This window comes from Bombyx mori, chromosome 2, assembly GCF_030269925.1.
Source record: "Bombyx mori chromosome 2, ASM3026992v2".
NCBI lineage: Eukaryota > Metazoa > Arthropoda > Insecta > Lepidoptera > Bombycidae > Bombyx > Bombyx mori.
In genome coordinates this window covers 706,327-732,597 of record NC_085108.1, presented here as the reverse complement: position 1 = coordinate 732,597, position 26,271 = coordinate 706,327, and the positions used below count along the sequence as shown (strand labels likewise).

At 40.4% G+C, this 26,271-nt stretch overlaps 1 protein-coding gene across 2 annotated transcripts; it reads right to left on the bottom strand.

The window, feature by feature from the left end:
* Window positions 1-1,169: 1,169 nt before the first annotated feature.
* On the bottom strand, window positions 1,170-25,657 carry LOC105841470 (androgen-dependent TFPI-regulating protein). Of its 2 annotated transcripts, none has more exons than XM_012689443.4 (4): window positions 25,282-25,657; window positions 5,369-5,509; window positions 3,680-3,900; window positions 1,170-2,330 (listed from the first exon to the last, which is right to left on the bottom strand). In XM_012689443.4, exons 1-4 carry the CDS (start codon window positions 25,516-25,518, stop codon window positions 2,006-2,008), a joined length of 924 nt encoding a protein of 307 aa, XP_012544897.2. In that variant the 5' UTR covers window positions 25,519-25,657; the 3' UTR covers window positions 1,170-2,005. The 2 variants fall into 2 exon arrangements, with proteins under 2 accessions (XP_012544897.2, XP_012544898.2); XM_012689444.4 differs by lacking the exon at window positions 25,282-25,657 and adding an exon at window positions 12,692-13,197.
* Window positions 25,658-26,271: the final 614 nt, after the last annotated feature.

Below are 26,271 nucleotides of genomic sequence, written 5' to 3'. Positions count from 1 at the left end.
TTAATAAGGTTTAGTATCGGGGCAAGTCAACGAGTTCCAGTATTAACTAAAACGGACTAGAGAATGGATCGAACACTTGGTTTACTCCTAAAATCCCGCGATCTTCAGTCTACCAGTGACGACGACGCTTGCAACACCCTGAAATATCGTGAACTTACTGAATGTGAAAATAGTGATTCCTCCTCCTCCTCGCGTCGTTTTCCTCATTACTGAGGGTCGAGACTCCCCCGCTGCATTCCCTCCATCTGCTGCGATCCTTTGCTTCATGAAGGGCATTGTGGAAATTGATGCTCAGAGAAGATCGTATTTGGTCCGATCATCTCGTGATTAGGACCCTTTTTTTTCCTACCTAAGCTGAGAGCCTTGAGAGGCTATATCAGCGCAGCCGTAACTAGTAGGTGAGCTCGCGGGGCTCAAACCTGATAACGTTGCTAACACGAACCCTAGCAAGAGCAGTGCTTCGCAGAATCTACAACCGGATTGGAAACGCGACTCACTGAGAAGATCCGGCGAGAAACTCGCAAGCGACGGGTTCGACGAGGACGATGACCGGATTAGAACCCGTTGAATAACAATGGCCATAGCCGTTATACAAATGCAGCGACTCCTGAGTAGTTAGATCGACTTTGGTGGCGCTCGGGCAGCTGTTAGCAAATCTTACCCCTACTGGCTGAGCCCTTGCTCGCCCACCTGCACTGATAAAACCGGAAAGGCTTCCGGGCCACCAGTAAACTCTCAAATAGAAATAAAAACTAATGCAACTTCAACCAATTGTTTTAATGTGGTAGATAGTCCCCCCATTAATTCCACTAGGTCTAGCTGTGTATCAACAATCATTCAATGACGTTGATTTAATAATAATAAGATTCCTCACACGCTTTGATAACGCTAGCGAGAATACCGGTCACCGTCCTCGTCGAACCCGTCGCTTGCGACGAAGGGCTCGACGAGCGAACTAACCCATAGACACAGCCCACTGAGTTTCTCGCCGGATCTTCTCAGTGGGTCGCGTTTCCGATCCGGTGGTAGATTCTGCGAAGCACTGCTCTTGCTAGGGTCAGTGTTAGCAAATCTCCGTTTGAGCCCCGCGAGCTCACCTACAAACGTTAGGGCGAAGCTGAAATAGCCTCTCAAGGTTATCAGCAAAGGTAGAAAAAAAAAAGCGAGAATAAAGACAATTCGATCACATTTATTTATTGATAAATATTATCACATTAATGTTATTGTTTTAATTGGTTTCCCAATTATCACAGTATTGCAAGTTCTTAGGCATTAACGGCAAGTAGATATAATTAGTGTGCTTAGTGAGTGTTTTTAAACGTTCTCGATAGCGTAAAAGTTATCTCAAATTTGTATTGAGTGAGTGAATGAATGAATGAATGAATGAGTGAATGTATGAATGAATGAATGAATGAATGAATGAATGAATGAATGAATGAATGAATTATTTTATTTCAGACAACAACAAGTCCATATGTGTACATAGTATCATTGAAACATACTTAACATTAACAAAACCAATCAAATAAAAAAGATACATTTATTAAAAGGAATTCTCAGTTGAATATATTTCAAATATTCCATTCGACTGATACTTACTTCGAACCAACCATTATTATTATTATTATTTAGTGCGCAAGTGAACCATGGTACAATGTTTCCAGTACCGACAGTTATTGAGTTGCCGTTTGCCTGTGTTTGCCGCTAGGGGCGCTGTTTCAATTGCATACAGATCGAGTTAACTTTTACGCTAACGAGATCGTTAAAAAACCGGACTATATTACCGGACTATATTTACAAACACAAACACACACACAGTTTCCTTATTTCTAATGTCTTTTGCCATCCGCTTTGGCATGGGACAACAGAATTAACACATTTGGTACCCTACATCATGGCACAAGGCACACCGCATCTGCTGTGGACACTTGCCACAAGCATCTCAAACATTTAAAAAGACTTAACACAAAAATTTATCTAAAGCTTTAAACAGACAAAAATCATTTTATAATCTAGAATTTTCCATTTGGTCCCTCATAGACCTGTATTTGAGACTCCAAGATTTTACAACTAAAGGGGATAGTTTTGAATCATGCAAAATATCTATGTCCATATCCTCTTCTGCTGGAGGACCCGTCTTCTCATCTTTGATCTCCCGGAGGGACGGGACCTCCTCCCGATGGAAGAGCCTGTTGACCGGGAACTGAAGGAAGTAGAAGGCGAAACACGACCCCCAGATCAGTAGCTGGTAGAGACAGACCTGCCACCAGGTCATGATGCCGAAAACGGCGTACAACCAGCGTTTCGCGAAGAAGTAAATCGCGTAGTACCTGCACAAAGAATTGGGGATGAACTAAAAATGAGGATTTCTTTTATTATTTACTTATAGCTTTTGCCCGCGACTCCGTCTGCGTGGAATAGTTACTTTGGCATAACGCTAATATAAATTTTACCCCCCACTTCATTTACGTAGAAAGTGAAAATATTTTTGAATTATAGAACTTTAAGGAGCTATTTAAACCCCTATTTTGAAACATTCTTTATTGGTGCTACACTTGTATTGGTCTTACCGAGATGTTATATGCCTATAGCCTTCCTCAGTGAATGGTTTATCTAACACTGAAAGAATTTTTCAAATCGGACCGGTAGTTTCTGAGATTAGCGCGTTCAAACAAACAAACTCTTCAGCTTTATAATATTAGTACAGATTACTTAGATGAGTGGACGAGCTCAAGGCCCACCTGGTGTTTAGTAGTTACCTGAACCCATAGACATCTACAACGTAAATGCCGCCAACTACCTTGAGATATGAGTTCTAAGGTCTCAGTATAGTTACAACGGCTGCCCCACCCTTCAAACCGAAACGAATTACTGCTTCACGGCAGAAATAGGCAGGGCCTTGGTACCTACCCGTGCAGACTCACAAGACGTCCTACTCTTGACGTCTTGTGAGTCCGCACGGATATAGCAATCAATTCAATTGGATTTGGTGTAAAGTTGTTTTGTGGAGATGGCCAGACTAATTTACAGCCCGTCCAGATTTTGAGCCGCAACTGAAGTCCTTAGACATCATAGCGTATACATAAGCAGTGACAGAGGCGGCTTTTTCTGTAGTGCAGGGTGGGGGCGCAGTGGTATCAGAGGGCGCCAATCTCAGCACTCAATGAACCTCTTCCATTTTTACAGGTTTCAGTTTGACTGCGCGCTTACTGAAGGGCGTAAGGAGGTGGTAGCGTAATGATTGCAGACGGACGGGCTAGAGACGCTTTTGTGAGGCGACCCGCTGCTTTTTTTTATTCCTACCTATGCTAATAGCCTTGAGAGGCTATTTCAGCGTAACCTTAACTAGTAGGTGAGCTCACGGGGCTCAAACCTGACGACGTTGCTAACACGAACCCGTAAGAGCCGTGCTTCGCAGAATATACAACCGGATCGGAAACGTGACCCACTGAGAAGATCCGGCGAGAAACGCAGTGGGCTGTGTCTGTGGGTTAATTTACTCGAGCCCTTCGTCGCAAGCGGCGGGTTCGACGAGAACGATGACCATTGGCGACCCGCTGCGATAAGATGTCTATTCCATTAGTACCACTGCCATATAGAAATAAATGGAATCTCGGTCTTGCAAGCACGCTGACAACAAGTGGCCTAGAAGGGTCTGCTAATTCCAACCATTACTTACACAATGGCGTAAGCGACGCCTACAGTTCCGTTCATGATGACCTCTGTCTTCAAGTCTCTTGGGTGGCGTCTCGCTTGCAGCAACGTCTCAATTATGACGACTATGGTGATGTTAGTGTGTACGCAGTGATTGAACCACCATGGCACGATCTGGTCGTAGACTTCGGGGAACACTAGCTCCCTGTCTATCGAGAACACGATCCAAAACATTGACGATATGAACTGAAAAGTACAATTAATTACTTTAAATTACGTTAAGACTTAAGATCTACGCAGTTAAGATTTTTTTTTTACTGATGGTAGGACCTCTTGTGAGTCCGCGCGTCTAAGTACCACTGCCCTGCCTATTTCTGCCGTGAAGCAGTAATGCGCTTCGGTTGGAAGGGTAGGGCAGCCGTTGTAACTATGCTGAGATCTTAGAACTCATGTCTCAAGGTGGGTGGCGCATTTACGTTGTAGATGTCTATGGGCTCCGGTAACTAATAAACACCAAGTGGGCTGTGAGCTCGTCTACCCATCTAAGCAATAAAAAGGTGGGCAGTCGTTGTAACTATACTGAGATCTTAGAGCTTATATTTCAATGTGGGTGGCGCATTCACGTTGTAGATATCTATGGGCTCCAGTAACCTCTTAACACCAGGTGGGCTGTAAGCTCGTCCACCCATCTAAGCAATAAAAAAAGTTAAAATTACGTTATGATCTTTTTGGCGACGCTTGGTGGAGGCCTGTGTCAGCAGGGGATATCTCTGGGTAGATAGATAGATTAATAGACATTAATAGTAAATTTGAGGGTAGTTTTGTTCGTAAGCCTCCCAAAAAAACGGACATCAGACAAACGTAAAGTTGACAACAGCATTGAATAACAGCGCCTTGCGATCCACAATCTTCGGTTTTGCTGGTGATCGTGGATTCAGAATTGGTCGACCTGAATACTATTTTGCTTATTTCAGGGATGAAGAAAGGCAGTTGTGTTCAATTGCGAGTCCGGCCTCATGTCTCAAGGACGATGGTTACTTTGCAATGTTTATGGACTTCGGGACACTTAGCTCAGGGTGGGGCTCTTTCATCTTGAACTACATCTGCGATGGAACACCTTTTCTTTATAAGCCAGTTACAGTATAAACCTAAAGGATTTAATTTTCAATACGTAACTATTTATTTTGTGGATTTTTGTAGTAAGGGAGGTTTCAAGTATTTGAGATCACAAGATAATTTAAACAGTGTCTCTACTTCAAATTTCCTACAACAATTATTTACTTTTAATCTATCTAAACGGTAGGCAGAGGCTTGACTCTGCCCCTGGCATTGCTGAAGTCCATGGGCGACGGTAACCACTCACCATCAAATGGGCCGTACGCTCTACCGTACGCGTCTGTCTACACGGGCAATAAAAAAAAATGTATATATATAACATTTTGATGCAAATCTGTCGTGCGTAAAAAGTTTTCGAACAGATTTCGATAAATCTTAAGCTTTTTTTAATAATAATTACGACATATTTAAAACAAAGCTATTAAGCTTTATAAGCGAATTTACAGTAGCACCAGATAGATGGCGTTATTAAATTTCTAGAACGCCCTATACTTAGATTACAAGGTTTTGATATGATTTCCTATCTACCACTTAAGTCTGCGCGTAATAAAACGCGACGCAGTTAATGAGATAATAAGACATCTTAGAGTTCACTTACACACGTCAAGGGCACGACCAGTCCGGAAAAAATCACGTCTCTGTAGTATTGGATTTTAGTAGCAATATTTGTGTCCACCTTATTCAGCCATTCCAGTACATCATAGATCAGCGAAAGAGTCAGAAAGCACGTTTGGAACAACTGAAATAAATAAAGTTTAATTTTTATGTTTATTTATTGCTTAGATATATGGACAGGACAGCCCATCTGGTGTTAAGTAGTTACTGGAGCCCATAGACATCTACAACGTAAATGCGCCACCCACCTTGAAATATAAGTTCTAAGGTATCAATTATAGTTACAACGGCTGCTCCACCCTACAAACCGAAGCGGACTCACAAGAGGTCCTACCACCAGTACAAAATCTGCACATCGCGTCTATCTCTCTCAGTCAACTATTTCATCCTGACCAAAAAATGCAAATGTATCCTTTGATTTAAACGGATATTTGTACTATTTGGGTGAACGATCCTTCCAATGGTGCCTAATTTAACAGCAGAGTCTTAGGAACTAGGGCGCTATGTGTATGATACATTTTTCTGGTTAAGCTTAAACTTAGGGTACTGTCATTAAAGGCACTTCATAGTTTGTATCCGACCGAACTCCTTTAGAATATTTTAATCGTCATCGCGTTGAACAGAGACAGCAATATAGGGACCTCTCACTCCGCACCTTGATTCATGACACTCTTTTCGCAGCAATATTTTACTATAATAATGCAATTCATTCACACGTTATCATGTTCACAGATCATCTAACCAATATTAATTAATTCAAACGTATCTTAAAATACTCCCGACACATCACCAGAAAATACGGAGAAATTCTTGTAAAACTGGTGGTTACTGGCCAAGTGGTAAGAAATTAAGCCTAATACGTTTGGTCTGGCCCGATCCGCACTAGCCTTGTTTCCACCGTTTACAATACTGTTCAAGTAGCCAAAGATACAGACGGCACAACAGACGAACGTCGCGAACGGAGTTGGACACGATTGTCAGACATGAGGAACACGACTTTACGAGGAAGGACCTCTAACTGTGCACTCTGGAAATACCGCACCTATTTCTCCAACATTGATAATCTTTGCTTTATGTTTCCTCCCAGCTCTTCCTGTGATTAATATTGAGCACTGATAGCACTCATGTTCAATGGTCACGATTGTCGGCCCGCACCACGCGGCTGTTCTATAAAAGACTCCTGCGCAGCCGAGAAAAAATACCATTTCGAAAAAGCGGCACGACACGAGAACCCTGTCATCGTGGCCGCCGGTAACTACATACCCGATCCTGCGGACCGAATGGTAAACAGTCGACGTCGCCCTAAGCCCGTCATTTCAGATTCTCCCGATCCACTAACAGTGCTTTTAAGTACCTCAAGCACCGGTCATCATTCTCGTCGAATCCGTCGCTTGCGACGAAGTGTTCGGCGAGTAAATTAACCCACAGACACAGCCAACTGAGTTTCTCGCCGGATCTTCTCAGTGGGTCGCGTTTCCGATCCGATGGGAGATTCTGCGAAGCACTGCCCTTGCTAGGGCTAGTGCTAGCAACTTCGTCAGGTTTGAGCCCGTGAGCTCACCTACTAGTTAGGTAAATTTAAAACCTGTCGAGGTCACTAGAATAGATAGGAAAAAAAAGAAGAACAAGCTCTCATTCTTTTTTCCTCCTTTTTAACATTATTTGTAACCATACTCGTAATTACTCATTAAACCACCCTACGAGAATCAGTCTTTCACTGAAACCTATACAGCAATACCTATGTAGGCCTAGACAATGACAATGGACAGCAAATATAAGTTGTCAATTTCTTTACGTTAAGAAACTGAATGGTTCTAATACGTGCTTAGCCACGAGCGGAGTGATCGCATGTCGCACGCAATTATGAAGGCCACGGTTAAAAAAAAAATCATAACAGGAAATCAACTTCGACTTAATTAGTGACATTCGCATTCATTATGTAACGTATCTAAGTATATGATGGAGGAAATACGTATATAAATAGTAAAATTAAGTATGAATATGATTATTTTTTTTGTCGTCAACGTCAGAGAAATGACCCTGTGTGAAACTTGTTTCGTCGTGACAGTCCTTTTTGAACTTCAAGTTTCAATAGCACAGCGATGTTAGTGCGTCGATATTATCAGTATATTAATACGTGAAGCAAAAACTTTGTATCCCTTTTAAGGAAAACTGCGCGGACGGAGGAGTATGGCATTTTCCACACTTATAGAGAATATAGAGAATGAGTGCAGAATGCATATATATTTTTTAAATTATGCATTATAAACACCTTAAATCAATAAAAAAATATATTACACACGCTACCTACAAATACATATTTGACACAACACATACATATAAATATACTCTTTGCTTATTGTCAATTGTCAAACTTTTGTTATTATTAAAGTCTGTAGTCAAATTGAGAATAGATTGATATTGTTTATCTTTAATCTTATTTATCCATGGTGTAGTTTTGGCGAAATCTGTGATCATATTATAGAAGTATGACAATATAACCATAATAATGTTAAAGCTTATAATTTCAATTAATTATAGTCGAATTTCGACTACTGCAGGACCACTAGTATATATAAAAATGAATTGCTGTTCGTTAGTCTCGCTAAAACTCGAGAGCGGCTGGACAGATTTGGCTAATTTTGGTCTTGAATTATTTGTGGAAGTCCAGAGAAGGTTTGAAAGGATAGATAATTATGCAAATGCTCAGAATTAAATAAAAATAACAATTTTGTTTTTCCTTTGATGTATCCCCCGTCGGACGGATTCCTTTTGTTTGTTTTAAGTTTATTTTACAAAAGTTTAGGTCTTTTATTTATCGATTGAGGCACTACGAAGTTTGCCAGGTCAGGTAGTTGATTAATAAATAGTCGCCCAGTAGTCGAAATTCGACCATAATTAATTTAAATTAAAAGTTTGATGCAAAACATTAATATCGTTACGATTGTAAAGTCAACGTACTTCACCTTTTTTTTATTGCTTAGATGGGTGGACGAGCTCACAGCCCACCTGGTGCTAAGTGGTTACTGGAGCCCATAGACATCTACAATCTAAATGCGCCACCCACCTTGAGATATAAGTTCAAAGGTCTCAGTATAGTTACAACGCTACCCCACCCTTCAAACCGAAACGCATTACTGCTTCACGGCAGAAACAGGCGGGGTGGTGGTACCTACCCGTGCGGACTCACAAGAGGTGGCCTTAATTGAGATAAGAATTAATTGTTTAGGTATGTATTTATTAATACATTAATTGCACGCTCGGTTATATGCGTTGCGTGATCTATCGATGATGACCAGTTTTGATAACAGTTCATTATCTCCTCGCGATTTGAGAAGTAAGTCCTAGAATCGGTACGGGCGTATTTCGGTGCGGCAGATAAACGCAACATTATTTTCAATGATACTAGTTATGCCACAGATAGGAGCAAATGGCGTGGAATGATCCGGAACAGACTCTGTCCCACCCTTCAAACCGCATTACTGCTTCACGGCAGAAATAGGCAGGGTAGGTACACTGGTAGGTGACACCGCTACCAGTGTGGACTCACAAGACGTCCTAACACCAGTAATTACGCAAATGTAAATTTTTCGGGTTTGATTTTTATTACACGATGTTATTCCTTCACCCTGGAAGTGAATCGTGAACATTTGTCGAATACGTATTTCATTAGAAAAATTGGTACCCGCCTGCGGGATTCGAACACCGGTGCTAGATACGAATACACCGGACGCCTTATCCTTTAGGCCACGACGACTTCCTGGTCACGATCCTCAGTATTGAGGAGAGAGAAGAAGCTATGCCACGCGGTTTCCCGTCAATACAATTCTGTGATAGCTTCCGAACCAAAACTTTGCACTGTTTAGACTGAAACGCGAGATGGTGAACAGCTTATACAACGCCATGACATTAAGACCGGAGGGAGGGATTTGACTGGTAATCATGTGAGCCAGCTAGCTAGCACTATCCTGCCTAATTCTGCCGTGAAGGGCTAGCCGTTGTACTGGGAAATATTGGGATTTGTGTCTCAAAGTAGGTAGCGGGATTAACTATGTGTATGTCTTTGGGCTCCGGTAACCATTTAACACCAGGTGGGCTGTGAGCTCGTCCACCCAACTACGCAAAAAAATCACAATGTTAACTTAATTTTTACTGGTGGTAGGACCTCTTGTGAGTCCTCACGGGTGGGTACCACCACCCTGCCTATTTCTGCCGTGAAGCAGTAATGCGTTTCGGTTTGAAAGGTGGGGCAGCCGTTGTGACTATACTGAGACCTTAGAACTTATATCTCAAGTTGGGTGACGCATTTACGTTGTAGATGTCTATGGGCTCCAGTAACCACTTAACACCAGGTGGGCTGTGAGCTCGTCCATCCGTCTAAACAATAAAAAAACGCAACATAAACAAATATACAATAGTTTAACGCTATTTTCTCTTCTGTCAGTAATAATGGGTACATTTGTTTAATGGTTATTGACGGCTCCAGTGCTACAAAAGATTAATAATAAAACAAAAGAGAAAATGTAAGACATAAAATAAATTTAGATCAGTCGACTTTCTACAGACGGACCCTAGTATCGGTTAGTTGTAGTTTAGATAATAAACTTATATCGTAATGTGATAATGAGGCTTGGTACAAACACAAGCTTGTTGTGCCGATGAGTAGGTTACATAAGATACGAAATTCATTCGGGTGTTTGTCTGTGCGCCTGTACAACAAAATCCCACAAGATGTTCAGAACCTACATATACATAGGTTTAAGAAAACTATTAAAGAACATCTGTGCAATAAAGCTTACTATAAAGTCAATGATTATATTATCTAGAAGATTGCACAAAGAGGGAATGAGTTGCTCGCTCCAGGCATTTCAATATTGCAATAATTGTTACGTTATAATACTCATTGTAAAAATGATAATTAATAAAAAATATAATATTAAAAAAATAATCTAATATTGTAGTTAGTATGTAACGGAATCTTTGAACATGATTTTGACCCCCTTCAAAACGTCGGATTAACTCGAAATTTGGTATACTTATTAAGGACCGATGACAATTCAATATTAAAAAAAATATTGAATAAATTGAAATTCAACTAAAAAATGAAAAATAAATAATAGTTGAAAAAAACTAACAAAATACGCTTTAATAGAAAAGCCAACTACAAAATAGGAAATAAATTTTAATAAATTTAAATTAAAAATAGTGTAAGAAAAAATGATATTATTGTAAAAAAAGCATGGGGTGCAAGGTATCAGTAGTTATAAATATTTTATGAACAGATATGAGTTGAAAGGTTATTTTGATAATATCCTGCAAAAAGCAACCCACGCTTTTTTACAATAAAATCATTTTTTCTTACACTATTTTTAATTCAAATTTATTAAAATTTATTTAAAACAATATTCATAGAATTTGGAAGCACGATCATGCATATTTATGGCCCGGAGGAATTATAAGTACCAGTTCCGGGGTACAGTCGTGATCTTGATGGTTCCGAAAAATGAAATATATAAAAATGATTAATTGTTTGTCAGCCGGAACATATTTGCATATTCAAGCAGCGAATGTTTTGCGCGTTCGACCTTCCGTATTCGACATCTTAATTCTGTTGATTTATAATTTACTAGCTATACCCGTCCGCTTCGCTGGGCATTTAAAATTAACATTATTATTTCTCACCCCCACAAAGATTCTCATCATTAACGCCCCCGCAACTGGTGTAGGGAGTCCAAGACTCATATAAATATTAGCCTATCCATTAAGTACGTGTATTTTCTACATGGATACCAAGTTTCAAGTCAATCGGATGCATGGTTCAGTAGTTATAACGGAACATCCGTAAAAACCACTGTAGATTTATATATTAGTTTAGATTGAGTATACTAGCTTTTGCCCGCGACTTCGTCCGCGTGGAATAGCTACTTTGGCATAACGCTAAATTTCACCCGCCTCTTCATTTACGTAGAAAGTTAAAATATTTTTGGAGAATAGAATGTTAAGGAGCTATTTAAGGTACTAAAATCACGCTTTTTAACCGACTTCAAAAGAGGAGGCTATCAATTCGACCACAATTTTTTAACTATGTATGTTCACCCATTTCTCGAGAATGCTTGAACCGATTCTAATATTTCATAAAAAATTTCACCGTTTTCGCAGCGCACACAGCGGAAGCTCTCAAAATGAAAAAAAAACCACATTTTTATCGGTGTTGTTGGTGGAAACATTCTTTATTGGTGCTCCGTCTGTATTGGTCTTAGCGTGATATTATATATCCTATAGCCTTCCTCAATAAAGCCCATTTATTATACATATTACATATCTAACACTCAAAGAATTCAAATTAATCAAATTAATTTTTAAAATCAGACCAGTAGTTCCTGAGATTAGCGCGTTCAAACAAACAAACAAACTCTTCAGCTTTATAATATTAATATAGATTATTATTCATTAAGTAACCTTAAAATATGTATATCTTATATTTGAGTGAGTAATAGTCTGTTTGTTGTAATATTTACCCCACCGCTGCTCTGCTTATTTTTGCCGTGAAACAGTTTCAGAGGTGAATTTAAAAAAAAAAATTGCAGCCTTTAAGAATAGAGAAAAATTGAAATAATTTATAATATTCAAATTTTCAGTGCCTGAATTAATTTTTGTGCGTATCAAAATCAAACTTAACTTGTTAATTAAAAAATAGATATCGATTAGTCAAAAAAATAACCCGAGAAATCAAAACTAGCCCGCGCTTTTTCGAACATGACTTGTGATATATATATATTTTTTATTTTTTTTATTGCTTAGATGGGTGGACGAGCTCACAGCCCACCTGGTGTTAGGTGGTTACTGGAGCCCATAGACATCCACGACGTAAATGCGCCACCCACCTTGAGATACAAGTTCTAAGGTCTCAAGTATAGTAACGACGGCTGCCCCACCCTTCAAACCGAAACGCATTACTGCTTCACGGCAGAAATAGGCAGGATGGTGGTACCCACCCGCGCGGACTCACAAGAGGTCCTAAAGTTTAAGTACATAACCGAAAGATTAACTTCAAACTGCTATTAATAGAGTACCAATTTTATTCAGTGTACAAAGGGCGGTCACTAAGAATATTTGTATGCGTGTCGGTTTGAAGGGCGGGGCAGCCGTTGTAACTATACTTAGAACTTATATCTCAAGGTGGGTGGCGGTATTTACGTTGTAGATGTCTATGGGCTCCGAAAACCACTTAACACCAGGTGGGCTGTGAGCTCGTCCACCCATCTAAGCAATACAAAATAAATTATAAAAAATAAAACCAACTTACAAAATTCCAATTGGTCCCATAGCCAAACGAAAACACAGAAACTTGCCTGAGTAGATCAATTTCATTGTTAATGTTTTCACACACAATGAGCACGCCATAAACGGACACCGCTATGTGTACAGACAGAAAAAACAAATGAAAAATGAATCGAAAACACAAAACTATTGAGCATCGTTTTCCAGAACTTCCGCCATTTTGATTCCACGTAAGAACTTGACACATCTTGACGATACAAAACAAGATTGCTTGCTTCTTTAAAACAGTTTTGGATCGAGAATTTTTAAAATCGCGTTCTCGTGTGGAACTTTTAAAACACAATGGCAGTCGAAGCAAACACTCTTTTTTTTTAATAACCACAATTTTTTTCTAATAAAAAACGAACAATGTATCTTAAAATTAAATTTCAAAATGGCCGCTCAAAAGAATTTACGCCATTAATTAAAACAAAAATATTCTTATATTCATTTCCTGTACACGTTTGCTCTGTACACTGTGACGAATTAAAATAACCAGATGTGTTAAATACTTTATTATAATAATAATAATGCGTCGAGTTGTATTAACTAATTTATGCAAAATTTTATAAGTATACTCGTTTTTTATTCTCGCATGAACCGAAAATAGATTCCGAGCGATTACCAGGACCGAACTTACATGAGTATCGCTTTGGGGCGCCGTGAAAAATACCGCCTCGTGACCTTTTTTATTGCTTCGATGGGTGGACGATGAGTTTCCTGAATCCATAGACATCTACAACGTAAATGCGCCACCCACCTCGAGATATAAGTTCTAAGGTCTCGGTATAGTTACAACGGCTGCTCCGCCCGTCAAACCGAAACGCGTTACTGCTTCACGGCAGAAATAGGCGGGGCGGTGGTACCTACCCGTGCGGACTCATAAGAGGCTTTGCCTCTGGTAATTACGCAAATTATAATTTCGCGGGTTTGATTTTTATTACACGATTTTATTCCTTCACCGTGGAAGTTAATCGTGAACATTTGTTAAGTACGTATGTCATTAGAAAAATTTGTGCCCGCCTGCGGGATTCGAACACCGGTGCATAGCTAGATACGAATGCATCGGACGTCTTATCCTTTGGGCCACGACGACATATACATCAACAAGGTAAATGCCCCCACACACACACCTTGAGAGATGAATTCTAAGTTGCTGTTTTACAACACAGCGACTGTCCTTCGAACCGAAACGCATTACTGCTTCACGGCAGAAATAGGCGGAGTGGTGGTACCTAACCGTGCGGGCTCACAAGACCAGTAATTACATCCTAAATAAATGTTCGTAACAAACTTATACACAAATAATTGTAAATAGATATGCTTTAACAAAAACCGACTTCAAATAGCAAAAAATATATATTCCAAAACAAATTAATTAATATACATTAAAAACAATAATCATCGAAATCGGTTGGCGTGATATTGAGTTATTGAGTTATTCATCTATTTGTCGCGCACGTGCTTAATGCAAATTTAAGACTTATATGGTTTTCTCATGGATTTCATTATCAGAACTGGACTAAATTGAAATGGGACCACACGGGAAGCGTCAGCTTTCTAATAATAAAAGAATCATCAAAATCGATTAACCCAGTCAAAAGTTATGAGATAACAAACATAAAAAAATACAATCGAATTGAGAACCTCCTCCTTTTCTGAAGTCGGTTAAAAAAACGTATTAGACTAGAGTATTGCTCCAGCGCCAAATTCATATTCACAACGCGACCACACTTCTCAAATTTTATCTTCCATACAAAAAAATATACCCCCCATAGTCTGAATCCGACACTGGCTCCAAACTACGTAAGAAATAACAATAATAATAAGATGGATGACATTTAAGCTACCTCAATGTATTGATGACCCCTCTCGGACGAAGATTATTTACTTCTTTCGACTGCTTTTGCACAAAAATCACTTAAAACCCAATCGCTTCGAGATGTGTGGACGAGCTCACAGCCCACCTGGTGTTAAGTGGTTACTGGAGCCCATAGACATCTATAACGTAAATGCGCCACACACCTTGAGATATAGTTCTAAAGTCTCAGTATAGTCACAACGGCTGCCCCACCCTTCAAACCGAAACGCATTACTGCTTCACGGCAGAAATAGGCGGGGCGGTGGTACCTACCCGTGCGGACTCACAAGAGGTCCTACCACCAGTAATATATTAGTACAATAAAGGTTACCGTGGTGATAGACATTGACAGCGTCAACGGCCTACGTGACCAGCACGACTGTCAAAGTGGCCATGTTGGACTGAAGTTCTGGTTTCCAAAACAAAAAGAATTATAGCAGACTTCAAAAGTGAATCAGAAACAGCTTCATATACATCAGAGTAGCGCAATTATGTTGTTTATAATTAAAGCAATTAACAATCACGCTGCTATTTCTGTGCGTAGACTGTTTTAATTAGACTTGCCTTTTGTTTTTTAATGTTTTTTCTTCGGTTTACGTGAGTCGTATAGATAATTGAAGCTAACTTTACGGTTTAATCGTGCGTCTGTTATTGTCATCTATATATCGATACGTGAAGCAAAAACTTTGTATCCTTTTTTACGAAAATTGCGCGGACGGAAGAGTATGAAAATTTCCACACTTATAGAGAATATAGAGAAGAAGTGCACAATACTAATATTGTTTTTAAAATAATGCATAAAAGATACATTAAATCAATAAAGAAAACATTACACACACTACATACCATGTATTTCACGCACACACGCATGCATACTATTTATTGTCAAACTTTTATTCTTGACGTCTGTTGTCAAATTGAGAGTAAATATTGTTTGTCTTTGTTAATATTTTTTATAGTGTAGCCTTGGCGAAATTTGTGATTATAGAAGTATAAAATACAATCATAATAGTGTACAAACTTACAATTCCAATTAATTATAGTCGAATTTCGACTACTGCGGGACCTCTAGTTATAATTATTGCCGAGATTCTGAGCGCTTAGCAATATTTCAAAGACGCACACGACTAAACAGTGGACGATGCTTTAAATCTCAATTCAACTCAATTCTTCAGTGTTTCAAATAAGAATGTGCGATACCAGCTCCTTTTTTTTTTTGAGGCCGGGGCCGAACCTCCTTCCGAAGTCCCCGCGCCTAGGGGGCGGGCGGAGTATGTGGGACTTGACAGTCTGCAGAAGTTGAGAGCCGCGGGCCCAATGATGTTTTCGGGCCCTACCCACCAAACGACTTCCCTTGCACTCAGCCGACGTCCGATCTCCGCCCGGCTCAGAACCCAGGCAGAGTGGGGGGGTTCCAGCGGTCAACTCGTCCAGACTCGCGAGGCCACCCCAAATACGTCCGACGGGTCGTCCAGGCGATAGTCAACGACTCTAGGTCGGCCGTCTCGGTACGACAGCCTGGCAGACTATCCCAGGCGGTGCCTTTGGTGTTCCGAAATACCCCGCTGGATCAGAACCAGCCTGTCAGGTCGGAACGCGACACACCGCCAATCGGTTGCTCTTATGCAGCAGTTCCGTGGAACATGCAGCGCGAAAAAAAAAGCAAATATTATAAAAAAACACAACTAATATTTAAAAAAAAAGACATGCCCGCTAGTTTGTGAATTGGCGGTAGTTTTTTTTGACGTTCAACAAGTATGTACTTTCATTTATGTTGAATAAACAAATTTTGATTTGATTTGATAGAGCAGCACGCCGCACTGTCTCTCCCCTCAGGTCCGCGTGTGAACTTCTCCAGGGGGAGGTCGCCTCCTACAGAGGCCAGAGTTGGGCAAAAGTTCTTCTCCGGCCCCTGGCTGCGACGGCTAGGTGAGGAGAGGGATGAGCTCTCCCTCTCTCATACCCGATCCTGCGGACCGAATGGTAAACAGTCGCTGTCGCCCAAAACACGTCATTTCGGATCCTTTCGAACCACTAACGGTGATTTTAGGCACTCTAAACATCAGTCGCCGCTCTCGTAGAATCTGTCGAATGAGACAAAGGATTCGACGTGGAAATAAACCCACGGCGAAATAAATATATCAATAGAGTAGACTTCGTAGTGCCTCAATCGATAAATAAAAGACCTAAACTTTTGTTTAAAATAAACTTAAAACAAACAAAAGGAATCCGTCCGACGGGGGACACATCAAAGGGAAAACAAAATTATTATTTTTATTTAATTCCGAGCATTTTCATATTTATCTACCTTTTAAACCTTCTCTAAACTTCGACAAATAATTCAAGACCAAAATTAGCCAAATCGGCCCAACCGTTCTCGAGTTTTAGCGAGACTAACGAATAGCAATTCAAAAATGAATATACATATATAGATTAGTTAATCAAAACACAATTTTCATCAACACCTCAATTATAATTTTTGTGTATTCTCACATCAAGCTTACATAAGCGACATAGACAAAAAAACATAAGACGTTTTCATCATTTCGGCAATGGACTTTATACGGAATAAGCAATCATGGATTTAAATGTACTAAATAAATCAATAGTTTTTCATTTCTGCTTGGAGACCATCATCGTTAGACCTTGAGGACCTCTTGGCGTGCTACGAGCCACTACGAAGTCAGGTCACGAGATCCACCGAGGGCATTTAACCAACCACGTCCTTGTAGTCACCAATAACAGAACTGGTATTATGGTATTACAGCTATGCCATTCTGGGCTAGTCCGTGAGTGACAACGACTAGGCATCGTGCACGCTATAAACACCAGCACTTTAAGGTAACAATGAAATGGCACCACCGCAGCTACCGGTCACAACGATAGGGATGCTATATGTATAATTAAGACTAATCATACCAACACCTACTGGTACTTATTTCTACCAGACCTGGAAGCGCATTGCCCGGAGGGCGGTCGTCGGGAACATGGGCGACCTAACAGGTCCTACTGCACATACAGCGTCAGCGCAACCACGACTACTCTGACAAGAGTGTCCGACTGAGAAGAAGATTTCTACCATAATAGGTAGATAACGGTATACGACAGGTATTACTCCAAAAAAAAAAATTTGTATATTAATTGGTAAGTCAAAGTAAATGTGCAATAGCAATAAGACGATACGTGAATTTTCAATCCATAAGTTCAAAATGGGTCATTTGACCCGTTATGATATGTTTAGTGTTAACACACGTCCTTACGGATCCATCAGATCCAATAACCCCTGCATTAGACGCCTTCAGCTCTAACGCTAGCAGGCTTAGGGACCCCAGTGACCCTACTCGTCAAACTGGGCAAAGATTTCGACGTGCAAGCTAACCCATGCATCAGCCCGCTGAGTTTCTCGCCGGATCTTCTCTTCTTCTTCGCTTTCTTCATTGCTGAAGGTCGTGTCCCTGAAACTTGACCGTTGCCTGTCTCGTGAGCTGTTTCTATCTCGTCCGGTCCTCAGCTGCTCGGATGACGGTTGCGACTGGCAGCCCAGTTAGAGCGGTTACTTGATCACACCAACGGTTAGGTAATCGGCCGCGGGGTCTCTTTCCTTCTACTTTGCCCGTCACAATCACTTTTTCCAAGTTATCTGACTGTCGGCGTTTATCCAAGTTATCTTCTCAGCGGGTCGCTATTCCGATCCGGCAATAGATTCATTCGCGAAGCAGTTACTCTTGTGTTGTTAGGTTTCTTTTGGAGACGCTCAAGTAGCCGTTAGCAAATCTCACCCCTCCTGGCTGAGCTTTTGCTCGCCCACCTGTCCTGGTGAAACTGGAAAGGCCTCTGGGCCACCAGTAACTGTTGACTCTGTTGACTTGACTGATTATATTTATTGTTGAGATGATGTACTATAAAAACGGAAACCTTAGAACTTATTTCTCAAGGTGACTGGAGACTAAAGTTGTTGATGTCTACGGACTCCGGCGACCACTTAACACCGAGTCAGCCGTCAGCTCGTCGACTAGTCTAACCAAAAAATACGTTACAGACAAAGGCACAACCAGTTCTCGGTATAAATAGTACAGGCCGACAAAAACAGCTTTACAAGAAACTTGATTTGAACACAATGCTACCTGTTTCTGTATTTTTGTAATATACTGTTTCTTATACTACCGTAAGCACAAGATTAAAATTCATTTTGTGTATAAAATTATTTTTGCCTTATATATAAAAATGTATTGCTGTTCGTTAGTCTCGCTAAAACTCGAGAACGGCTGGACCGATTTGGCTAATTTTGGTCTTGAATTATTCGTGGAAGTCCAGAGAAGGTTTAAAAGGTATGAAAATGCTCGGAATTAAATAAAAATAACAATTTTGTTTCTCCCTTGATGTTTATTTTATACAAAAGCTTAGGTCTTTTATTTATCGATTGAGGCACTGCGAAGTCTACCGGGTTAGCTAGTTGGTGATAATAAAGAAGATTAAGTTAAACAAACCACTTAGAAAATGCTGTTTTGTCTCTCTTTATAGATATTTGGAGAGTAATAACAAAGATAAGATCTTCTATCGCTTGGCTGAGATTGTTCGGTAGACTGACGAGCCAAATCTCCTTTTTTTCCGAGTAACCATAACTAGTAGGTGAGCTCATAGGGCTCAAACCTGACGACGTTGCTAACACGAACCCTATCAAGAGCCGTGCTTCGCAGAGTCTACCAGCGAATCGGAAACGCAACTCACTGAGAAGATCCGACGAGAAACTTAGTGGGCTGGGTCTGTGGGTTAATTTACTCGCCGAGCCCTTCGTCGCAAGCGACAAGACGAGAACCATGACCGGTGCTTGGAATACTTAAAAACATTGTTAGTGGATCGGGAGGATTCGAAATAACGGGTTTTGAGCGACGTCGACTGTTTACCATTCGGTCCGCAGGATCGGTAATGTACTTAGTTACCGGCGGCCACGATGAGAGGGTTCTCGTGTCGTGCCGCTTTCTCGAAATGGGATCCATCCATGCAAAAAGCTAGCGATCGACTTGCAGAGTCCGTATGTTAACCTCAGCTAGACAATGCTGGAAGCGACCTCAAGGCTCATCGCAACAAGGCATCCTTGCCCTTGCTCTCAAAGGTGAATGATGTACACCAAAAGGTCGCCAGCCAAACGGCCGTAATGGAAACCCCATAGGAGGATAGTGGTAGGACGTCTTGTGAGTCCGCACGGGAAGGTACCACCACCCTACCTATTTCTACCGTGAAGCAGTAATGCGTTTCGGTTTGAAGGGTGGGGCAGCCGTTGTAACTATACTGTGACTTTAGAACTCATATCTCAAGGTGGATGGCGGCTTTTACGTCGTAGGTGTCTATGGGCTTCGGTAATTTAACACCAGGTGGACTGTGAGCTTGACTAACAATCTAAGCAATAAAAAAAGTCATTCATCAGCTTGGTGATATACTAAGGCTTGGTATTCGTAACACGGTGCGATGCCTTGGTATCAAGAGGACACTATAAATAAGGACACATAAAGACTAAACAATAATAATAATAATAATGGATGGTTCGAAGTAGGTATCAGGGGAATGGAATATTTGAAAGGTATTCATTCCACTGATAACTACTTTTAATAAATGTATATTTTTTATTTGATTGGTTTTGTTAATTTTAAGCATGTTTCAATGATACTGTGTACACATATGGACTTATTGTTGTCTGAAATAAAATAAATCATTCATTCATAAAGAACTAACATTCCTATTCTTTTGTTTTTAGAAAATCCACAAGCTATTACGTAATCAAATCAATGTCATAATGCTAATGTATTTAAATTGATCGTTAATGTCACGGAGAATCGTAATCGTTACGTAAGTCATGTTATGATCATTTCAATGCTAGGAGATGGATGATGAGCATTTATTGAAGTGATTCCATCACACCCTTTTGGCAACAACCCGCCCCAGTTCGTTCCTACTATCCGTAACCACTGCTTACGTCCAGAGTGCGACCCTGGAAACAAATTTCTGCCACGGATCATCTAGATCTAGAATGAACGCCCTTCCACTGAATTATCCCGGGGATATGTCCTTCCCACTCTCAAGTCGGTACGAGTAACGACATCTGTTGTCAGACATCAAAAACAGTTTTTTTTATTGCCTTTGTAGGCAGACGGGCATACGGCCCACCATACGGTGAGTGGTTACCGTCGCCCATGGACTTCAGCAATGCCAGGGGCAGAGCCAAGCCGCTGCCTACCGCTTAATACTCTCCACAAGCCTCGTTTGAAGAAGGACATGTCATAGCGCTCGGGTAACACCGTGGAGGGGAGCTCATTCCATAGCCGGATGGTACGTGGCAAAAAAGATCTCTGGAAGCGCACTGTGGATGACCGCAGTGGCTCCAGGTAGTATGGATGAACTCTACTCCGGTGGCGGGCGGTGCGATGGTAAAAACGAGATGCTGGTATCATCTCGAACAATTCCTCAGATATCGAAAAGACTATACCATCTCTCGAATATTCCGCGAAACAATTCGCGAAGGTTCTAGAACGTTGCCTCGGTGTTCCGGTACTGTTGAATGTCCTAATAGCCCATAGAATGTTTTTCGACAGAGGCCAGACAAAAATTACTGAGTTATTCGAAAGAAATAATAGAGCAAAGATCGCCAAGAAAACAAATAAATCTATCCTCGAGCAACTTCATATAGAAACGAGACTGTCGACGCTTTTCTACCAGAATGTTCTCGATTACTTTGGTCAGATTGCTCGGCGGCCACCAGACGACCTTGAAAGATTGTGGTGGGCAAGGTAGAAGGGAAAAGACCCGCCGGCCGGCCACAAAACCGTTGGTCGGATCAGATAGCTGCGCCCACTGGACTCTCTGTTGCGACCGCCCTGAGAGAAGCCGAAAACCGAAGGAAATGGAAGCTGATGGTGCAAAGAGCCACGAAGGGCTTTCAGGGACACGACCTTCAGCAATGAAGTATTCGACTAAGAAGAAGAATAAAGCAAGACTTAGACGACAGAAGCGAAGACCAACTTTACTATATAACAGAGTAATAATTGTTGAACATTTGATCCTTTTCTCATGAAGATGAAAACATTATGTGTATTATCTTTATGGATGAAAACCCGAGACAAACAAACTACTTAGACTTGAGGATGCCCTTGCCATTGCCACGCACCATCCGGCTATGGAATGAGCTCCCCTCCACGGTGTTTCCCGAGCGCTATGACATGTCCTTCTTCAAACGAGGCTTGTGGAGAGTATTAAGCGGTAGGCAGCGGCTTGGCTCTGCACCTGGCATTGCTGAAGTCCATGGGCGACGGTAACCACTCACCATCAGGTGGGCCCGGTTGCTCGTTTGCCTACAAGGGCAATAAATAAATAAACTTGAGGATTTTTTCTTCTTCATTAGTTATTTATTTATTTATTTATTACACTTCATGTAAAATTTACATTGGCGGACTTAATGCCTAAGGCATTCTCTACCAGTCAACCAAAGGTAGTGCAGAGTAAATAGTGGTAGGTGGAATGAAATTTATATTAGGCTACGAATACATACAAAAAAAAAGTATATCTACATATATACAAAATCACATATAAATATAAACATACATACATACATACATATAATAGTTTATACAGTATTAAAAAGAATATATTAATAAATTTCCTTAATAAATAACTTCATCTTAAGAAGTTCATGACGATTCCGCTAACTTTTCCAACAGCATTCGCCGAACCCTTAACTTGAACGTGCAGCGGTTAGTAATAGTCCTGATCTCGAGAGGAAGCGCATTCCATAGCAGAACAGATTGCACGACGAAAGAGTTACGAACATAACTAGAACTATGTGTGGGACAACGAATTAATAGGCTATTGAGAGAACGTAGGGCCCGCTCATGGCTGGAGTGAAGATATTGAAAATAGGAAGTTAGATAGGAAGGAGGTTCGGGAGACATAAGTAAGGAATGAAGAGTCGTCAGTGCACGTAAATTACGACGCTGGCGAATCGGTAGAAGTTTGAGCTGAGCACGATAAGAAGATATATGATCATATTTACGAAAATTAAAAATAAATCGAATGCAGTTATTAAGAAGACGATCAAGTTTATTAAGAAGGTCTGCATTCAGGTCAAAATAACACACATCACCATAATCAATAATAGGGAAGATCAAGGCTTGTACTAGCATAGTCTTGGTCGCTGATGGTAAGAAATTCTTGAGGCGATACAGAGCACGAAGAATTCCAGAGGTTCTTTGTCCAACGTAAGATACTTGAGCTTTCCAGTCGAGTGTGGAGTCTATGTACAGGCCTAGGTTCTTAACCACGGAACTTAGGGGAATTACTGTACCATTATAGAATATAGGTGGGAGTGACATAGTAGTTAAGCGTTGGATCATACGAGGACTGCCCACAATAATGGCTTGGCATTTAGTTGGATTCACAGTTAAGCCAAACTTAGTTGACCAACTACATATGTAGTCCAGATCCCTATTTAACTGGTTTATTGCCTGAGAAATAGACTCCACAGTCGTCTGTCTATAAAGCTGCAAGTCATCAGCATACAGATGATACGCACACTGAAGATTATGTGTTAAGAAATTTATAAAAATAGAAAATAATAATGGAGACAAAATACCGCCCCGGGGCACGCCAGAGTTGACATTGCACCAACTTGAAGAGGTGTCATCAATACGAGTACACTGCTGGCGTCCCAGAAGATATGATGAAAACCATTCCAGTGCTGTAGGAGAGATCATAATATAGGACAAAATAGATAGGAGGATATCGTGATTGACGGCATTGAACGCATTTGAAAAATCAATTAGTACCAGTACTGTGACTTTAGTGTCAGTTATTTCTGTGTAAACGCAAAAGACAAGAGTACAATAATCAAATACCCACGGACAACACCTTAATCGTCTACGACCAAGAAAACTATAAACTCTAAACTATAAACTATAAACTCTGTTGATATATTAATGTAATGCATGCTGTGATTGCCTCTAATTAGAGTTGCAGTTATCAATTGCTCTATACATGTCAATGTTATTTTATGTCTTACTGTAAACCCTGTTGGTAATCCTTAAATAAATAAATAGAGTATTCAAAACGTAGCATATAATAAAATAACAACATTAAACCCGAGATTAAACCATAAAGTACATATTTTTAATTATTATTTTGACCACTAAAGATTTTTGCTAACGCTTCCTTAAAAACTAATACTAAAGCCGTAAAATGAATTTAATAGCCCAAGTTTTATAATTGCAAAATCATTTATCACAGCACTGACTTACTAAACAGCAATATCTTTGGTTTAAGAATTATAAATAGACACTTTACTGGTGGTAGGACCTCTTGTGAGTCCGCACGGGTCGGTACCACCGCCCCTCCTGTTTCTGCCGTGAAGCAGTAATGCGTTTCGGTTTGAAGGGTGGGGCAGCCGTTGTAACTATACTGAGACCTTAGAACTTATATCTCAAGGTTTGTGGCGCATTTACGTTGTAGATGTCTATGGGCTCCAGTAACCACTTAACGCCAGGTGGGCTGTGAGCTCGTCCACACATATAAGCAATAAAAAAAAATTCACATAGAAAAAAAAGATATTCCAAAACAAATTAATATACATTAAAAACAATAATCATCGAAATCGGTTGGCGTGATATTGAGTTATTGAGTTATTCATCTATTTGTCGCGCACGTACTTAATGCAAATTTAACACTTATATGGTTTTCTCATGGATACCATTATCAGAACTGGATTAAATTGAAATGGGACCACACGAAAAGTGTCGGTTTTCTAATAAAAAAAGAATCACCAAAATCGATTCACCCAGTCAAAAGTTCGGAGGTGACAAACATAAAAAAAACATACAGCCGAATTGAGAACCTCCTCCTGTTTTGAAGTCGGTTAAAAATATCAAAAAACACGCTCAAATAACAAACCGAGCTATCATTTAAATAAATAAAACTTTTAAAATTAATATCTTTTATTTTATTTTATGCTATCTAAACTGGTTATGCTAGAGCAAAGTTATAAAATTATTGTATCTTCATCGGTTTTTTTAATGGGTGCGCAAATTTACCAATCATTCAGATGTCTTGAAGTTGGTTGAAAATTACGTTCAAAGATTTCGTTAAATACAAAGAAATATAGACACTTAGCCCTCAGACACAGCCCACAGAGTTCCACGCCGGATCCTCTCAGTGGGTCGCGTTTCCGATCCGGTGGTAGATTCTGCGAACTACTCTTGCTAGGGCCAGTGTTAGCAAATTGACTAGATTTGAGTCCCTTATGCTCACCTACTTGTTCGGTGTATCTAATATCGGTCACTAGAATAGGTAGAAAACAAAAAAACATAGACACACACCAAGCTAACAGTAGCAGCACACGTCATTACGGATCCTCCCGATCCACTAACGGTGCTTTTAGGTACCTCAAGCACCGGTCATCGTTCTCTTCAAACCCGTCGCTTGCGACGAAGGGCTCGACGAGTAAATTAAGCCACAGACACAGCCCACTGAGTTTCTCGCCGGATATTCTCAGTGGGTCGCGTTTCCGATCCGGTGGTAGATTCTCCGAAAGACGGCTCTTGCTAAGGTTCGTGTTAGCAACGTCGTCAGGTTTGAGCCCCGTGAGTTCACCTACTAGTTAAGGTTACGCTGATATAGCCTCTCAAGGCTCTCAGCTTAGGTAGGAAAAAGAAAGTAGCAGCAGTATTTATACTCACAAAATTCCAGTTGGTCAAGAAAAGCGGTGTGAATTTTATCATTTCGCTTATCATCGGGTTTTCCATTAGTTCTTCAGATACCGTAAACACAACACGAATCCCGTATAAAGTCACAAAGGAATGTATCGACCAACTCAATCCATGAAAAATGGTTCTTAAAACCAATATAATTAGGCCACAACCCCTTACATTACTTCTAGTATTTTTGTCTTCTACGGTAATTTTAACTTCGCACATTATTAAAATTAATTTCACTATTAACAAATCGCACGAAACTTTTGTTAATTTGTTAAAAATAATATTTATGATTTTATAATTTTAAATTCTAAAAACCGCGTTTAAGTCGGAAGGCAAGCATGTTGTGAGTTGAAATAAATTGTTTTTGCGGTTTTAGGGTTCACTACCATTGTTCATTTTCGTTCGTAAAAGCTTCCTAAAATGTTTTTTCTTGTTAATGGATTTATTTTAATCGTTTTTTTTTTACCCTAGCTATTCGCAGGTCGGGTAGGTGAGCTCACGGGCTCGACATGAGGGAATTTGCTAAGACTAGCCCTAGCAAGAGCAGTGCTCTACTAAATCTACTACCGCAACGGAATCGCGACCCACTGAGAAGATCCAACGAGAAACTCAGTGGGCTGTGAGTTAGTTCACTCGTCGAACTCTTCGTCGTCATCGACGAGTTCGACGAGGACCAGTGCTTGGGATCCAGGGGATTTGAAAAGATATGTTTCGGTTGACGGCGGTTTTGCGTTGCCCCGTCGTCTGGGTCGTATAGGTAATTAGTGGCGGCCACGATAAGAGGATTGTCGCGCCGCTTTGTCGAAGTAACGTTTTGATGCTACTTTAAGATACTCACGTATCCGTTCTATATTTAGGTCGTCGTGAAAGTCGACATTCCTCACGCATACATCTAGTAACATATTTATGTAATTATTTTTTGCTACCTATGCTGATAGCCTTGAGAGGCTATATCAGCGTTACCCTAGCGTA